The 19,500-nt window shown below is 41.3% G+C and overlaps 1 protein-coding gene across 3 annotated transcripts in view; it reads left to right on the forward strand.

Moving 5' to 3' along the window:
- The window catches only part of PREX1 (phosphatidylinositol-3,4,5-trisphosphate dependent Rac exchange factor 1), a 138,222-nt gene that overhangs the window by 67,535 nt on the left and 51,187 nt on the right, over positions 1-19,500 (forward strand). For all 3 annotated transcript variants that reach the window (XM_088064409.1, XM_014254045.2, XM_088064410.1), the window contains 5 exons: positions 8,066-8,167; positions 13,787-13,948; positions 14,347-14,480; positions 17,796-17,911; positions 18,870-19,019. In XM_088064409.1, the coding sequence (XP_087920535.1) occupies positions 8,066-8,167; positions 13,787-13,948; positions 14,347-14,480; positions 17,796-17,911; positions 18,870-19,019 (664 nt within the window). The remainder of the gene's footprint in view (positions 1-8,065; positions 8,168-13,786; positions 13,949-14,346; positions 14,481-17,795; positions 17,912-18,869; positions 19,020-19,500) is intronic.

Consider the following 19,500-nt stretch of genomic DNA (forward strand, 5'->3'; position numbering starts at 1 on the left):
TCGAGGCTGGTAAACCCTCTTAGTAACGGACCCAGGGAGAGGTCCAGGGAAGAATCAAAAGTTCCGATTACAAGAGACCTCAGCTCAGCTCGCTGAAAGGTGAGTATCGGCAAATTTTGATTCCTAAGTACACAACGCAGAAACTGATATCGACTCACGGAGAAGTCGAAGAAAGGTAAGAATATATTTGCGAAGTATAGGGCAGAAAAAGAGTAAGCTTCAAGGAAGAAGCACAGGAGAAGATTCCTCCGATCAGGGGGAGGAATCACCAGACATCCCACTGGAAAGTCCCTTGGGGTGGATGCTAAAACACTAGGAAGATTGTCCCCAGAAGAAGGGGAAATCAAAGGAGAAATTAATACATTATTGTATGGAGGTTTGGGGAGGACAGGAGTTGAGAAGTCACCTCACTTGGCCAGTGTTAGGCACATTTGAAAAATGGACGTGTAACAAGTTGTTCTCCTATGTGGAGAACAAAGTCCCCTCAGATCCTGAGGAGAGGGAATACGCCAAGCTCTGAGTAAATGCCAGAGTAGGGCTATTTCCAATAAAGCAAAAAGAAAAACGTGAGTCGAAAACTGAGTCCTGGGAACCCCTCGATCACTTACCACCCCCGTATCGAGGACCAGCGGGACCTTCCTCTGTAAATCAAGAAATGCCCACAGCACCCTTGGGCCCCCGAGACCAACCCACTGAGATACGTGTGTCTCAGACGGGAGACTCGGGGCCAGGAGCGATGGCGGCAGCCCTTCCCCTTTCCCCGCCTGTAAACACCGTAACCACAGCAACCTCCTCGGAGGTTTTTTCTGCGCAAGGCTGGGGAACACCCTATCCGCCCCTGCCGATCCAGCCGTCACTACCGGGACCCTCCCATACAACGGAGGGGACTCCTCCCTTCAACCGGGTGGCGGCAAAATTCCCACCATTAATAACAGGGAGGCAACACACAATCACCAATTCCCCTCCCGCAAGTAGAACCCGTTTAAGAGCGAGAATGATAGATAATGAATGGGGAGAGAGTGAAGAGGGGCACCGGTTGCTCCCTCTTAGGGAAGTACCGACGGCCCCGGGAGTGATCGGTTTTGTGAATGTCCCCCTTAACTCTGGAGATGTAAGAGCATTTAAAAAGAGATGGGGCGGTTGTTAGATGACCCTCTCGAGTGGCTGAGAGGTTAGATGAATTTTTAAGGAGTAGCATTTATACTTTGACGATCTTATGGCAATCCTGAGATCACTGTTTAATCCGGAGGAAAGAGAAATGATTAAACAAAGCCGGGATCAGAGACTGGGACAGACGCAATCCACAGGGGATGCCAGGTAACCAGAAATGGCCTAGCGCAAGCCCGAGCTGGAATGCACAGACAGAGGAAGGCAGACGGAACATAATGGATTTAAGGAGCATGATTGTACAAGGTATGAGAGAAGCGGTCCCTAGGGGCCAGAACATTAGCAAAGTTTTCAAAGAGTGTCAAGGAAAAAAGGAACCACCCACTGAATAGATCGAGAGATTACGGCGAAGTTTACAGATTTACTCTGAAACTGACCCGAACTCTCCTGTGGGGGAGGTTCTGTTAAAAACACAATTTGTTGCTAAATCTTGGGAAGATATTAGGAGGAAATTAGAAAAGATTGAGGGGTGGCAAGATAAAAGTCTTCAAGAGCTCCTAAGGGAAGCTCAAAAAGTGTACATGAGAAGAGAAGATGAGAAGCAGAAATCGCAAGCTAGAATTTTAGTAACAGCGGTAAAAGAAGTCCAGAAACAAGAACAGATGCAGGGTAAGTTTAAATCACTACCCGGAAAAAGTCGAGGTTCTCACTGGGCAGCCCCGGCCCCACGGAGAGAGAGCCCGGAATGCTACTACTGTAAAAAGGTAAGACACGTTCAGCGGAATTGTAAACAAAGAATAAAAGATGAGAAAATTTTTCAAGAAGATTAAGAGTGTCAGGGGCTCTTTAATTTAGAGACCAGAACATCCAAGAAGCCCTTGATAAAATTAAAAGTGGGCCCCTAACGACAAGAAGTAAGTTTTTCTTGTAGATACTGGGGCAGAGAAAAGTACCCTGCAGAAATTGCCATACGGATGTGTGGCTAGCAGAGAAAAAGTTTTTGTAATCAGTGCAAAGGGAGACCCCTTTGAAGTGCCTGTAATAAAAGATGTGGAAATAGAATCTGAAAATAAAATTTGCTTAAGGAATTTGCTATTAGTAGAAGAAGCAGATTACAATTTACTGAGAAGGGACATGATTGTTGCTTTAAGAATTAATATCTTGATTAAAAAATTCTGAATTAGTGGTGAAAATATTTAAGTTGACTCCTAAAAATGAAAAGAAAATAAACCCTGAAGTATAGCATTCAAAGAGAGAAGGGAGTTGAAACAAATAATTGATGACCTCCTAAACGAGGGTACTTTAGAGCCTTGCATGTCTCAACCCAACATCCCCATCGTAGCTGTAAAAAGACGGATAGTAGCGTCCGATTAATCCAGGACCTACGAGCGGTAAACGCTAAGACCCGGACTAAATTCCCGGTGGTAGCCAACCCCTATACTTTACTAAATAGACTCACACCAGAAGATATGTGGTATAGTGTGATTAATTTGAAAGATGCTTTTTAGACTTGCCCTCTGGATGAAAGGAGTAGAGATTTATTTTGCATTTCAGTGGGAGGCCACAGATACAAACCGTAAGCAACAGCAAAGGTGGACGGTCCTCCCCCAGGGGTTTGTGGAGTCTCCGAACCATTTCGGACAAGCTTTAGAACAAATGTTAACCCAATTTGCTCTTGAAGACAGGACAAAAGCTTTCACAGTATGTAGATGACTTGCTAAATAGCTGGCCCGACTGAAGAGAGTGTGAAGAAAAGCACGATTGCCTTGTTAAAACTTTCTAAGAAAGAAAAGTTTGAAAGTATCAAAATCCAAGCTGCAATTCACAGAGCCTGAAATAAAAAATAAATACCTCAGACATTGGATATCTCAAGAAAAATTAGACCCGGAGAGGGTAGCAGACATCCTTGCATTGCCTGCACCAAAAACAATTAAAGGCAAATTAGACAAATTGCAGGCTCTTTGGATATTGCAGGCAGTGGATTGAGGGTTTCAGTGAAAAAGTGAAGTTTTTTGTATGAAAGATTAAACACTGACAGGCTGAAGTGAACTGAACAGAATGAGTCTAATTTCCAGAAATTAAAAAATGTTCTTATGACTGCCCCGGTACTAACTCTACCAGATAAGAATAAAGAAATTCCGTTGTTCGTGAATGTGGGGAAACAAAAAACACAGGAGTCCTGACTCAGGAATAAGCAGACAAAAGAAAGCCTATAGGCTTCAAAGATCTTAGATCCAATCAGTCGGGGTTAGCCTACGTGTTTACAAGCAATTGTAACAGTGGCTCTGTTAATAAGAGAAGCAAGGAAAATAACTTTTCCTCCCCTGGTAGTTTACACTCCCCACGATGTGAAAAACATATTGCAGCAAAAAGCAGAGAAGTGGCTGACTGATTCCAGGCTTCTAAAATATGAAGCCATCTTAATCAGCTCACCCGGTTTAGAATTGAAAACCACTGCACAAAAAATCCTGCTCAGTTTTCTATTCAGAAAAATTAGTACATGATTGTTCTAAAATCGTAGAGCTGCAGACCAGATAAGTTTACATCAACGCAAACTGTGATTGTTTTCCATTTATACATTTTAAATGTGCTTGTTGTAAACAAATTTGAGTAACCCACTGTTGGGGAGAGTTACAAACCTAAGAACTGTAGAATTGTCTGTGTACCAAAGAACAGAGGAGACAGGAGCTGACTGCCGTTTCTTAATACTTGCCACCAGAGCGAGATTGTTGGAACTCGACTCTCCTGAGTGCGTTCCTACTTTTTCAAAAGGGGAAGAGAGAAACTAGACTCCAAGGCTTTGGAAATTGAGTGGAAATTGATTGTAAAAGTACCGTGCAGGACAGACCCAGAATCGTCTCGGTGGGGCTACCTTTAAAAGGAAGATACACCATAAGAACTACAAGGGCCCCTGAAGAATATCCCTGCTGCCGGGGAAGATGGTAATCCCCGCCGAGTATTTTTATAAGGGCGGCAGAGGGATACAGGCAGAGGATACACCTGGGTTATGTGCTTTTGCCGAGAGAATGATTCCCGAGAACCTCCGAGGTAATCTCCGGGAGCGTCTCCTGGGGAAGTGTGAGCAGTGTCAGACTGCCACAGATACCAGACGAATAGTTAACTACTCCGGTCCGTTGTTGTTTGTCTAACAGCACTCAGTATAATCTTTGTGAATTAAAGGGGAAGGTCTAGTGTTACCACTCAGGGGCAAGGCTTAAGAACGGGCAGTCTAAAACTCCTATGAAAAGAAAGACTGAAAATTCCCATTTCAAGTATAAGAGAGAAGTGGAAATGATTCCCCCAATCCAATTGCAGTCAATGTAACAAACGTGCAGTCAATGTAACAAAACGGTCCTAGATAGGGGGGAAAAGACATATTACCTTTTTGGCATATTAACCCTATGTTACAATAAAGCGAATTTAAAAATGTGTACCATGGGAGGGAAAGTATATTGGGAAAGTAAAAATTTAAAACATGAAAAAAAGGCTTTTTTTAATAATGAACCGATAATCCTTGATTTGTTAAAAAGTAGTGATGACCGGGTATGTTTTGCAATTCAACCAAGTATTCTGCTTCTCCAGGGATGAGGAAGGGGTAGACCCTGAAAACAAAATAAAACAATTAACCCTAGAGTTAAAGAGGCAAGAAGCAGAAGCACAGAAAAAGAAACTAGAACAGCAGAGCAAGGCTTAAGTGAACATTATGAGCAATAGAGAAACAATACAGCAATTGGGGGTTGCCAAAACCAATTCCAATCTGCAATGTAACAAACAAAAAGAAATAGCCACAGATTTAGTTACCCATGTTAACTTTTCATAGCGGTTTAAATCAGCTGAAAGACGGCCATTGGAAGGGAGAGGGACTACAGAGTAACTTCTAAAATGAGTAAGCTCTAAAATATCAAAAAATTAAACAAAAACCAGAAGGAAAAGAAAGAATTCACTGATTTAGTAACAATATACCCGTGTGTAAGCACACTCACGGATTCATTGTAATGCGGAAAGCAAAAACAAAACCATGGCAACCTGAACCACCCGCGGGCTAATATTGAAGTCGCTAGAAGGAATAAAGAATTTCACTGATTTAGTAAGCTATACCCGTGTGTAAGCACACTCACGGTAATTTCGGAACAAACAAAAACTCTGGGGCAATCCATGAAGCTCCGGGGGAATAATGTGGAATAAGGCAAATAATTGAACTTTACTGGGTTCAAAAATGATCCAGCATAGGAATGAAGTTGACAAGTTAAAAGCTCCTAATAGTATATATTAGTATTGGAAAAGGCATACAGCGAGCTACCCAGAAAATAGAAAGGATCCTGCACACTTGGAATAATTCGGCCCTTTTTCTTTACTCTACCTAAAACAGAGAGTAAATCATTGAGCCCCTCTCTTTGAGACATTAAACAGACAAAGGAAGGAATTAAAACGGAAACTACCAATAGCGGGAGGCAACCAGAAGTAAAACGAGGAAGAATGACCTGCCAAAAGGATCATTCAATATTACGGGCCGCTACTTGGGCAAATGATGGCAGCTGGGGTTACAGAACCCCCATTTATCTCCTCAACAGACTTATCAGATTACAAGCGGTGGTAGAGATAGTTTCCAACCACACTTCAGAAGCCCTAGAACTCCTAGCCAAACAACATTCACAAATGAGAGCTTTTGTGTACCAAAACAGACTAGCTCTCGATTATTTGCTAGCCGAGAAGGGAGGAGTGTGTGGCAGATACAACGAATCCGAGTGTTGTATAGAAATAGACGATTACGGAGAAACAATAAAAAGGATTGGCTGCTGAAATTAAAAAAGTAGCTCATGTGCCAGTCCAAAAATGGAATTCAATCCTACAAGCCTCCTGGTGGGACCAGATATTCGGGCAAGGAGCTTGGTGGAAGAAGCTAGTATTTTTCATCACTTGTTCAGTTGCCGGAATCATTTTCCTTCCCTGCTTAATTCCTTGCTTCATCAGACTAATTCACTCTGTTGTGCAAGGAATGCAGATTGCCACACTTCCAATTGATCCTGAGAAAGCGCAAGGGAGACCTACTCCTCTCTCTAAACTAATGAAATTAGAGAAGGAAAAAGAAAACGAAAATGTGATTAAAACCTTAAAGAAGTTTGAAAATAAATATAACCTGGCACAAGCATATAGTGAGAATTCGTTAACAGACTGGGAAGAAGATGAATGTGAGTAAAAAATTATAGTCCTCCCCTGCAGAATTGGATGAAATAACACGAATTTTTAATGTAATGAATTATTAGGCGGGGGACTGTGAGAAATGAACTTGTAAAAATTCGTAAAAATCTAAATAAATGTATATAACAATACTATAAAATATAAAGTACAGTATGACACACAAGCCCTTCCCAGATCTAGCCACGAATTCCCACTCAAAGGATAACGATCCTAGCCGGCGCCCATCAACAAAAGAATAGACAGGACGCGGCCCATCAAGCTGACAGGAAAAAAAACTCCTCAAACTGACAAGGACAGGCTCGGTGACCATCAACGGGGAAGAATAGGCAGGACACGAAACATCAAGCCAAAACGGAGAGGCACCGACGAGATATTCATCACCGGACCCGAACACCTCGCCTTGCAGGCTACCGTTGGGGGAAGCCATCAAGTAAAACAAAAGGAAAAACCCACCCGAAATATCCATCGGCTCCAACCCGGATCCAGCCATCCCATCCGGATGGCCTGAACCACAAGAGCCACTCAGAATTTCTTTACATATGAGGAGACTCGGTCCGGTCGTCCATTCGACTCTATTCTCCAATGCCAGGAAATCAATTCATACGACAATCAAGAACTGTTGATGAATGGTGCCTGCCTGGAATTTGGCCTCAAGGCTAAAAATCCCTATAAAAACCCCGGACAGTCTACCCTCCTGCGTGGATTTGGGAACACCTATACCTTTGAGTATAGACCCCTGTCCACCCAGCGCTGCGCTGTTTGTTTTATTGTGGTTTTCCCTCATTGTTTATTTTTTTTATAGAAATTGTTTTATAATAAATTGTTTTTATTTAACCCAAATCTGCCTTTGCATTTATAACAAACTGGAGTGACTTTTGGAGCAAAGTCCATATTCATGGTGTACCATAGGAATGTGGACTAGTTTATCTGAAATAGACTTGAAGTCCACCTGAATCTATTACCTGTCTCTGGCAGCAGCCAATAGGAAAATGTGTAAAATAAACAGTAGGGCAGTATTGATTTGTCATAAGGATTACAGGTTATTGTTACAAATTAAGGATAGATCAAGGACTATATGGTTTTTCCCCCCCAGTGTTCTTAAACTCCCTTTCTATATCAATCCTGAGAAATTAATTTCCATAATCTGTTGAGAAGTTCCATGTGTGCTGGTTAGCCAGCCAGTGTGCCCAGGCTGTTTTTCCAGCTGTGCTCAGGCATAATGTTTTGCCAGAGAATTGGTGGATGTTTGCAGATGACTCATTTGTTTCAATTACAGGTCAATTCAGACATAAGAATTGGACTAAAGTTAATTACATGATTACTAGTTAGCTGGCTTTATTTTAGCCTTCAAGAGTTTTCTGGACCAGCAGTATACAATTTTACATAGTGAACAAAGACAACAGGTCATATCTGTTGTGGGGGTAAATTGGATTATTTTAGGTAATAGTCCATTTAGGTTTGCTGTTTGCCATTGTATTGTTAGGATGGTTTTTGAGTCATCAGCTGTATAATATTTCTCTGAGAAGATACCTTTCTGCACAGCAAATTTATCCACAGCAAATTTTTTTCTGCTGATGCCTGCAGAACTTTTCAGACTTGATGGCTGTATGTCAGTGGTGAATGAAGTGCTGTTTCCTGTACCTTAGGTGTGGTGAAGTGCTTTCTCACCATAACGCACGTTTAGAAACACAGAATCATGTCAGAAATAATCTGAAAGCTTTTTGTCTGAGGTAACATTTGTTTCTTTTTTTGATTATAGGGTTGCATGCTTTTGGGAGGCAGAAAGACAACAGACATTCCACTAGAGGGTTATCTGCTGACTCCAATTCAGAGAATTTGCAAATATCCTCTTCTGCTAAAGGTAAACCAGAGAAAGTATTTCTCCAGATGGTTGTTTTATTCTTAGAATGATTCTGCATCTTTTTTTTAGCCCTGACTTTTGTTGCCACTATTGCTTTCCTGATTTACACTTCTGAAGGTTGGATCTTCTCTGAAGAAAATGGCTTCTTAAGGGTACAGGCAAAAAGCTGCCTGATACTGGCAGGCTGCTAAATCCTGTTGTAGTCTGGGTAGAGCAGACAGGGTGACTTACTGACTAACCAAAGCCTTTTGACTTCAGTGCTCTTCAGATGTTTATTAAGGATCGTGTGGACTGTTTTAGCCGCTTCCTGTAAAGATGTGTTCAGCTAGAATTGTGCCAGTGTTCCGAGGGACTGGATGGCTCTGGGGACTCTAAACTGATATGTTTTTCATTACAAGGTCTTTAGTTTGATGGTGATCAGGTCAGTAATGATCAAAGTCTGTATCTTCTGTCAGCTGTTTGGCAGCTGGTTTGAGAACTCTTTGGCTGTCTCAGATGAGTTCCCAATGGCAAGTGTCAATCCAGAAATGATTATGGTATCTGGCACTAATTGGCTCCCTTGCTAGTATTCTTACCATAGAAGATAAAGCATAAAAGACCTGAAAACAGCTCACTTGCCTCTCATCCTTTCTGGTCAGGGCTGGGTCACCTGCCTGGTGGGGACAAGGAGAGGGAAAAGGAGAAAGCAGTTTCTGGGAGAGCTTGCATCCCCCAGTGGCCTCGTAGATACTCTGTGGCTAACAGCTGCCAATCTTCCCTGATGTCAGTCTCTTCTTCAGCCAGAGTCACAATGTGTTTACTAAAAGAAAAGTAATTTTAAAAAATACAAATACTTTCCCTCATATTTTGAAAAAAAAGGTCCCTTTATGAGTTTTGGAAGAAAGTAGGAATTCTGTGGTCAATGTATGTCAAAACTTCCGGGGACCAAACATCCTTTCTTTGAAAGCCAAAGCCAATACCACCAAGATGAAGACCGAAACAGTTTCTTGTTTTCCAGCCACAGTGGGGTAGGGATGAATTTGCCCTCCCTGTGCCTACCCTTGGCTCTGGGACAGCTGACCCAGACCCACATGTACTTGTTGAACAAACAGCCTTGCAGGGAGGGGCTGTGACTCCTGGGCATCTCCTGGGGCTGCATTCCATTTTGATATGGATTTCTTCTTGTATACAGGCTGATAAAGATCACACACTCTTCACTAGTTGAAACTTCCTGGTCAGGAAATAAAAGTTTTAAGAAAAAGCAGAGAGGAATTAGGTTTTCATTAGGCAACATGTCTGCTTTAGTCAGTGAGATAATACCATAACTAGAAGTTGTTCAGCTCAGAAAATATCAGTGACCATTATCAAGTGTGGTTGGTTCTGATTCTCAAAGGTGGAGAATTCATAGCAAATAAATTGTGTCCCATTCAAGACTTATTTGATAGTCGCTAGCATGCAATTACCAGAGTGGATACAAAGGTCTCAGACATAAGAACAGTTAAGGGAAAACACAGACGGATTCTGTTCATGCTGACCAGGAAAATGGAGCACTCCAAGCGAAAACAGATAGATTTAAAAACGGCACAACCCTCAAATTAAGTGTTTGCTCTCTCTTTGCTACTGAACTTCAGTTATGGCTCCTGAAATAGCTCTTTTGTATTCATGGGGACTGGATCTTACTTTATGTTATTCCTAGGGCAATCAAATACTATTGTATTCCAGCTGATAAGTCCTAGACCAAAGCTAGCCTACCTTCCTCTTTTACTTTGTTTTTAGCAAGAGTTTGTGTACATCCAGATTATCTTGTAACTTTGATATGACCTTGTCTAATGTAAGTATTTAGTGTAGCCGAGTGGGTGGGTTTGATAAAGCTAGTATGCACAAGGTAATTCAGACTTGTTTGTGTTTGAAAGTAAACTGAAGTAGTAGGGTAAGGCACATACTTTAAATACTGTAACTACTTTTTATTAATAACATATATATCTATGTGTGTATGTGTTCAGAACAATAGCATCTGGCATGGAGTTGATTTGGGTTACTTAATTAGGAATAATACACTAGAGTATCTCCAAGTGCTGATCCACTTTAAGTAAAAATATTAATATTTTTGCCCCAGGGCAGTTCTTGTCTGTCTCAGACAGCATGCAAGAAAATTAGTATAGAATTTGTAGTCAGTAAATTAGTTTCTTTCAACTGGGAAAGGGGCATGGACTAGGCTCAAGCAAAACAAAACTGCTGGCTGTGATGGGCATTGGTGTTTGGGAAAAAGGAAGGTAGCAGGGGTAAAGGGACACCCAGAGAGCATCAGCTGTGCAAGCCGCTGGAGCCAGCACGGGCTGGAGAGCTCGGGAGCAGATGGTTCCAGCCCTGGGCTTGGGCCAAGGCAGCTCTGTCTCGCTGTGCTGATTGTGACACTCTATTAACTAGCCACAACCCTACTGCTGTCCTGTAAACCAGTCTCTCAACAAAAATAGTCTTTTCCTCTTAATAAAGAAAGTTTATGTCAGCAGGAAGCAAACCCTGGGGCATTGGTGATCATGAGTTCATCACACCGTCGTGTGGGGATTAGGCAGAGTCACTTCTGTCTCCTTCCTCTGGCACTGGAGGAATGTGCAGCACATGACAGCCGCACCCTGCTCCCGAGAGCCCAGAGCTCACAGGGCTTGGGCCTTGCCTGAGGTCTGCTCTGTTAAGGATTTGCTCAGACTTCAGCCAGAAATGCACATTCCACCTCTGATCCTTTAAAAACATCTGAGGGTACACAACTCCAAGGGCAATTAGGACAGTAATTATGTATTGCTTCATGTGGGGAAGAGTCACCGGCCCTGGGAGGGGCAGGGACACTTGAATGCAGGGATCAGTCACCAGAGTCCGAAGCCTCTGGGAAGGAAGGCCGGGCAGCGAGGCACACGCAGGCCTTCATCAATCCCTGCCTGCTCTTGGAAACGGGAATGTGGGAAGCCACTAGTATGCATAAGAACAGGATGAAGGAAGCTTACCTTACTGTCTCCCTATTCTCTCCATTCCTCTTGTAGCTATTCAAGAAACAGGACCTTCTATTTGGCCATAATTGAATACATTTATCTTTGGGGGATTGGCTTTTTCTTCCCCCCTTCCTTCCTCCAAGAAAAGTTGTGTTGCTCTTAGATTCAACACTGTGGAGTTGAAGTCCAACTTTTATGTAGCATAATATTAAAAATTGTCTATTCCCTAAAGAGCTGTAAGGAGCTTACCAATTTATAAATCATGCTTTTGTCTTCCACGCATATGTCTAATCACAAATAGTTGCTGTTATTTATAAAACCAGAAACATGTTTTTATTGCATTTTAAATTAGCATATGTTGTAGGTTCGGTGGCATATAGAAGCTAATCTATTTCATCTGATCTACCATTGCGTGTCATGTGTTTACCCTGCAGAGACATTGACATAAATTACAAATTTTAAAAATATGCAGAATAAAAAAACTACTGTGATTTGCAGGTACACAGAAGAAGTTTGATGTAACATTTATTTTCTGGTTAATTTAAGTGGAAAACGAATTTTGTACAGGCAAATATTACAAACTGTAAAATACAAATATAAAACTCCCAGGAACATAAGTTTACACAAAGGTGGTTTGGGCTTTTTTTGCCTTTTTATTTAATTTTTTTTTTTTTTTTTCCCCAAGAACATTTGGAGACGAACTGATGATTAACACAACTTTTTGAAGTGATAAACAAAGGAGTACGTTGTGTTTTGTTATCTCTGTAAAGGTGTGTTGCTCGGCAGGCCAGCGAGGGCCGTGGCTCTGAAGCCGTGGCCGGTGCATGCCCAGGGCTGAGGTGCAGAGCAGGGCAGCCTGGCAGCACAGGGTCAGCATCCCATGGACAAACACCGTGTTAGGCCATGTCTGAGTGTCCTCAGGGGAATAAAGACAGGAGGAATGAATTTCTCAAATAAAAGCTGCAAAGTGTATTTGCTGTCAGTTTGAAGCACACAGTCAATATTGTGTGGCAAGGGAGGACACGGAGAAGGATGTCACAGACTTCTTTAAAAAAAAAAAAAAAAGAAAGATAAGCGTGTTTTATGAATTATTTTAAGAAACTCTCGGCAAGAAGTAGAAGTGGCAGCAGCCTCATTTCCTGGCCCTGTTAGTGCACAAGTTGCAAGGAGATAGCAATCCCAGACAGCTATGTCTGTGGGCTTTGTGGAGGACAGGGCATACCCAGGGATTGCCATCTGGGCTGGCTTTTAGCTGCCTTTCAAAATGTTGTCAAATGCTCATAGAGTTTACACATCATAAATGTGTCACTAAAATAAAGAAGTACCCAGAGCTCTCTCCCTGTGTTTCTGAAGTGCCAAGTTGTGCTCCTTTGGGAAATGGCAGTGTCAGGGCAGCACGGCTTTGCCTTGGATGGCTTCAGACAGGGCTGTGGAGGGGGGAGGGTGCCAGTCCCAGCCAGAACCCTCACTGCCGTTCCCAGCCTCCTCCTGCTGCTGCGCTGGGACGGGAGTGGAGAAGATGCTGTTTGTTGCAGCAGGGTGTGCTGTGAATGAAGAGGTCTCTCTCTGTATTTTGGGGATATTTCTGAATGAGATGTTTAAACAGTGCTAGTGTGTACATACCTGTTTCCAGTGCAGTATGGGTGGCATTGGAGCTGCAGAGCTTCACTGATCTTTGGTGAGAGTCATCTGTGTTGCAGTTGGGGAGCAGAGGCTAGTCACCAGCATAGTCACCAAAGCATAACACCTGGCTCCTGCCTTTACTTTTTGAACATTTACTTTTCTTGGCCACACTTTCAGCAAAAGTAGAGTAAAGACTCCCACAGGAATGTCAACTGACATTTGTAGCAGTGAGCCTCCTTTTCCTGTGCATCTGTTACTCTGTAAGTCACAGGTGGATGGAAGCAATCTAGCTTCATTCACATCACAGTGCTGGGCAGTCTCTCTGGCTGTATCCAAACACATTCTTGTGTCTCTTGCAGAATCATGAGATTCAGCAGCACAGCACCTTTAAACAACCAAATAACATGATGCAAAAGATAGTGAAAAAAGTAAAGTATTTCAGTTTTCAACACCGTATTATGTATCAAGGTAAAATTACCAGCCATATTTTAGATTTCTTTAATGTATTCTTAATCAGTTGTGGCTAACTATGAAATACTATTGGTTTGAAATAATGATTAATTGTGAGTTGACAGTGGTTGCCCTTTTTGCCATACTCATTCATATTGTCAGGTTCTGAGTCTTGCCTCTGCTGTTTTTTAGTGGACGAGGCTTAACTGGGCTGTTGTCTTTGACACAAGTGAAGCAAACACTCTTACAGACTCCTTCAGAGCAGAGATGCTTGTTTCTATGTCAGGACACATGCCCCATCCTTCTAAAAATAGAAAGTAAACACATCTGACACAGCAAAACATACTTGGCTTGAGCTCTCTTAGTGTAGCATATTTAACATGAGCAATTGCCTCATTTATTTAACAACATTCATATTAACATTGTACAGATGAAGAATAGAGGACAGCACCTGCAGTAAAATGTCCCCAAATTCTCTGTAATTTGCAATGGTTCTAGCATTTTCCTGCAGGATTGCTTGCTAATGCTCTTACCTTTCCATGAACCACTTCTCAGTTTCCATGTTTCTCTCTTTTTTTTAAAGGAATTAGCTAAGAGGACTCCCTCTAAGCATCCTGATCACCCAGCTGTCCAGAGTGCACTTCAGGCAATGAAGACAGTCTGTACAAATATCAACGAGACCAAGAGACAGATGGAGAAACTGGAAGCCCTTGAACAGTTGCAGTCGCACATTGAAGGATGGGAGGTAGGATGCAGGACCATGACCTCCCTGGAGGCAGTTCATGCACAGTTTAATGACTCATGCTGTTTACAGGCATTTATTTCTGCTTCTTTTGTGATGTGTAAACGCTCTTGAAGGGGTGGGCAGCATCACTGAGGAATTTAGAATTTAGAGCTTATTTTGTATGTGCAGGCTGCTGCTAAATTGTAGCAGAACAAGTGGATTATGAAAGAAGGGAAGGTGTTAGAGCTAGAGTGGAACTGACATTTTAAATGGGCAGATCTTATCTGAAAGGCAAATAGATCTGGGTGAAATCCTTCTGACTGCATCAGTTATTTCACAGTTTAATGGCAGATAAAGTAAGAGCATGTTAGTAAAAGACCTTCATAAAGGAAAATTAATCTCTCTTTTTTATGTTTTAGGGGTCAAATCTTACAGATATTTGTACACAGCTCTTGCTGCAAGGGACTTTATTAAAAATCTCAGCAGGAAACATCCAGGAGAGAATGTTCTTTCTATTTGATAATCTCCTGGTCTATTGCAAGAGGAAATCGAGGTGAGTCCCTCTGTACTTTCAGTTTTACCATTCAGAAGATTCCTAGGTTGAAGCTGTGATCAGTTACTGATCATTCACTGTATTCTCTGTTGCTCTGCAGGGCTGAGTCACAGGTGGAAGTTTCCTTTGTTCTTGACTATTTTTGTCACTTAGGCAATAGGAGGGAGAAGTCACTATGTGGTAGGATAAATAGTCCAGCAGTATCGCTGTGCCCCTCTAAGAAGTGTGCAGTCCAAAGAGGAGTTAAAACAGTGCAGCAAAAGCTGTGAGTACTTACAGACAAAAAGCTTCTGAGGGCAGCTGCATCTCCAGGAATTATGTGAAGGTGCCAACTTGCATTGCGAAGTTATGCTAAGCATAAGAGGGTGATGTGAAAAATGATAAAAAGCCAAGATAGGGGAAAGTGGAAGACTAAGCAAACATAAAATAGATGCAGGGCCAAGGGGAGTGGGAAAGAGATGAAGATTCGGCTGTTGCTGTTAGTGTTTACAGCCCATGTGCTCTGTTTGTTGTCTTCCTTTCTTATCCTAGGAATTTTTTTGCAACATCCCACCTAAGAAACCTAAAGTATTATTAACACCTGCTGCTTGTAATTAAAATAACATTGGCAGAGTGGAAGACAATTTGCTTCTGCAGCAGTTATACAGTATTTCAGTTCCTGAGCTTTCCACCTTCACAATACCAGTCTCATTCTGAATTTACAACGCATTCTCTGCACTCTCTTCTCCTCTTCTTCCCTTCTCTGTAATACAATCCCCCTGCTTCAAGTTATACTTCCTTACTGGTCATGGCCAAATAGAACAACCAACCAAATTAGAAATTCTGTAAAACCAGTGTTGTCTCCAAAGAAAAATCTAATTTCTTAAAATTTGTGTCTTTTTATCCTTTTTTTTTTTTCTTTTTTCTTTTTTTCTTTTTTTTTTCCTCAGGAAAACAACAGAAATTTTGGAACCACTAAGCTGTGAAAGCTGTGAGCTAACGTCAGTAATGTTCAGAGGTTTTTGTGTGTATAATGCCAAATCTGTACAACCTAAATACAAATTATTAGGTGACATCTACATTCAAAATTAGATGAGATAAAATGTTTAAATTAAAAAAAAAATTACACCATTAAATCTAAAATACTTAAAATGTTGTCTGCCTGAAGCATTCTGACCCTGAAATGGCACAAGGGAGAGGAAACACTTCACTTGGACTCTTTATCAGATTTACCAAAGTGCAAAATTCTGTATGACACCAAGTTCACAAATATATTTTCTAACAAAAACTTTTCCTTAAAAATCCTCCAGTTAATTTGATACTAATCTCTTGCTTCTTCAGAGCTCTTACAAACTGTTTTTCTAGCCTATTTGTCTTTGAGGTTAGCCTAACTCCAGCGCTGTCCAGGCAATTTTCCTGGAATACTAGATTTAGAAAACAAAATGTTCCAGTGCCCTTTAAGTAGAACTTTCTTTTTGTACAGGAGACGTTACCAAGCTCCTCTGTGGCTTGACTTGATTTTGGAGGAGGCTGCAGTAACACTTGGGTTTCTCAGGGGACTGGTATTGTTTACCTTTGTCTGACAATGTAACTTGAACTGATGGGATGCTGAGGATCCGATTTCCACTAAAAAACATAATATTTCATTAAGTCTGCTGGGAGTTGCCTAGCGTACAAGATACATTTTGATCACTGAGCTGCTTTAATTTTGGATATTTCTGCTGTCTCACTGCTATTTATCATTAGTCTAGAATGGAAATCAATGTCTTTTCCTTTGTGTTGGTCTGTCAATTTGGCCAGCTGCTCTCAAACAATGGACAAACAATGTTAGTCGGACATTCCTTAAAAAAACTCCAAACCTCATTAAGAAACTGTCTGTCTGTTCCTATTTGAGATTAAATGACTTAGTTCTCATCTCATTTTGTTATGCTAACTTGTAGAAATCAGTGCAGTATTTATTGATTCAAAAATGCCGTCAGAATTCTGGGCTCAGTCTTTGATAAGTAGACAACAATGCAGCATTCCCATCTGGACATCTTATTTTTTCACAATAACGTAAATTAGGAGTAGGATTGTCTAACCCAGTGTAAGGTGTACTTAGGATCAGAATTAGGTCTGTGATTTTAGCTCTGCAATAGTTCCTTTTGCAGAAGCGTAGGGAAGACTGGCAAACTGATGACGTAGATTTTCAGGGCTGAGTATTGGTTTTGGTTTTAGCAGGATCGTAGACTGCTGTTAAATCCTGATGTCAGTCAGGAACTGTATGTTTCATGTAGGGAAATAGGCTGAACATTTGAGGGGTTTCCCTAGGGCTGCCAGGGCAGGTTTTCTTTTGATTGAGTTGTCTTTAGGAAAGGATCCAATAGCTCCAAGATCATAGTCCCTGTCAGTCTGACTGGATGTAAATATGTGGTCATCGTGAAATGTGTACTTGTCACTAAAGGTAGTTAGTTGTAAAAGAAAAAATGTCCAGAAAAAAAATTGGTGATTCTCATCTCACCTCAGTTTATTATAAGTATTATAAATACTTCACTCTGACAAGAATTTTTTTCCCCCAGCTGATTTTTACTGCAGTATTTTTTTGAATCTTAGGAGGTACTGACCAATTGCCACAGCAGAATCTTTACTGACAGGAATTTGGACACCTGCCACCTCTTAATGACCATCTGACCAGTTGTGTTTTGGCTTAGCAAGGTTATTCTTGGATAGTAAAGCACAACGGGTGTCACTTGGATAGTTTTAAGCCTATTTTAGGCATAAAAATCAGAGCATTACTAATAATGAAAAGTGCTTTCCTGAATTCAACAGAGACACTATAAAGCTTATGGCTAAGGATGTAAACTTGGGTGCAAAATTGCCCTGGCAGAATTTTCCCTACAACAATGTGTAACACACGTGGCAGGCCATGTGACACTGGCCTCTTTACATAGTTCATTTCATATTTAAAGCTTGGTGCATACCACAGATTGATCACAAATTTAGGTGAACAGAGGAGTTAAACGTAATGCTCTCAGGTGATGCTGCAGTTGTCATCCTGAGGCCATGTGCTGTTCATGGACATGCATTTCAGTGTCATCAAGAATGTAAATCTTGAAGGCACCCACACCTTCACATAATCTGGCAAAGCAAGCTCATTATTGCTGTACTAACACTGGTACACAGCTATCTTGGAAATCTGAATGAGGATTCCAATTACATAACAGCAGAGGTGTGGTCATATACCACTGGTCACTATATCAGAATCCTCCTTCAATAGTCATATCTCAGATTGACTTATTCATATATGTGTTAGACTGTTTTCTTACGTGTTGCTAACAGTCTTCATTCTAATTGCAGAGTTACTGGGAAAAAAACATCTAAAAGGACAAAGTCAATCAACGGATCACTTTATATATTCAGGGGCCGAATAAATACAGAAGTAATGGAAGTAGAGAATGTGGAAGATGGAACAGGTAAGTGACTAAATATTATCTTTTAAGAGCACAGTGAGTTCAGATCTTGTATTGGAAGGTATTGAAAAAGTACTTGTCCATCTCCTCTAGTGAAATCAGAAACAATCTATGGAACTTGTAGTGCCTTCATTATTGGACCAACTTACATGGTTGAAAGACTGGAAACGCTTTCAGGCACTAGTCCTTCCTTCTGAAATGACCTTATTAAAAGTATGTGTTCCCAGAGGCTTGTCTGGTTTTTTGTCCTAATCCAAACTAATTTAATAAAACTTCCCATCCTTTGATTTTTTAATCAAAAAAATAATGTAAGCCATTACAGCTAAAATAGCAGAATTTCTGGACTTTCTTCTCCTTTAGAATGCCACTAAATGCTAGTCTTAGTATTCAAATTAGTAGCATGGCATGTGACCATGAGCAAAATACGGGAATGGCAGTTCTGTTATGACTCTTGTATCCTGACACAGGCAGGAAGACCGGGTGTGTTTCTGATTCCATCCACCAAGGCCACACCACAGCTGCCCCTATTGTAATAAGTCAGGAATTAGTATTATGTCCTTTAAACAGTTGACACATAAAGAGTTTCCATGTCATGGGGACAGAAATTCTTACAGTACAGGAAGATAGTGTGTCCCCAGAAAATTCAGAACAAATAACCTGTTCAAACATCACAGACTATTTCACTGATGGCCTTGTATTTAAAAGACTTTAGTTCTTCTTCAGAGATGAAATCAGCAAGTGTCACTCTTAGGACTGAAGCATTCAGTCAGTTTGAACAGCGTGCTGATACTTGTACTTCCAGAGTGGTAAGTACAGCTGGTTCCATGGGCAATCAGTGAGGAATACCTCAGGAATCAAGGTCTTCAGAGAAGATGATTTTACTGGAAGTGCCCTACACTGGTTTGGTTAAAGGACCAAGCTTCCTTGCTCACTGTGTGCTTTGTGTTTGGGTCTTTTGCAGCAGATTACCACAGTAACGGCTACACGGTGACAAATGGCTGGAAGATTCACAACACAGCCAAAAACAAGTGGTTTGTCTGTATGGCCAAGACTGCTGAAGATAAACAGAAGTGGCTGGATGCCATAATCAGGGAAAGGGAGCAGAGAGAGAGTAAGTGGATGATGTATTTTGTACTGCACTGAATGAATTTATAGGACAAATGTATATGCATATACACATAATTGAGAGGAAGAGAAAAGGTTTTGCATTTTCCTTCATGGGCAGAATTAAAATCTGTCCTTAATGTTTCCCAAAAGCTAGGAAAGAGCTCTGAGGTCTCAGAAGGCTCTTGATTCATGAAAGCAACAGGATTTACATGCAGTTAGGATGAACTTCTCTTCCCAAAAAAATGCACAGTTCTCCTTTTCTCTAGCCTTACATTGATCACTTAAATTCTGCCTAATGTTGATCTCTGCTAAAATTAGGCATGGAAGTACAGGACCACTTCAGGCTGTCTGTTCACCAGCTAGTCTTGGAGGTGTCTAAAATCTGTATCTCTTTTGGACTCCAGAGTCGCCCAGGTTTGCAAGTTCCAGAGTAACATATCCAGAAAACTGTGTGTTCAGACTAGAAGACATAAAGCATCTACAGC

Source organism: Pseudopodoces humilis, chromosome 19 (assembly GCF_049639895.1).
Source record: "Pseudopodoces humilis isolate 2021_Gansu_Grassland_sample_001 chromosome 19, ASM4963989v1, whole genome shotgun sequence".
Classification (NCBI taxonomy): Eukaryota; Metazoa; Chordata; class Aves; order Passeriformes; family Paridae; genus Pseudopodoces; species Pseudopodoces humilis.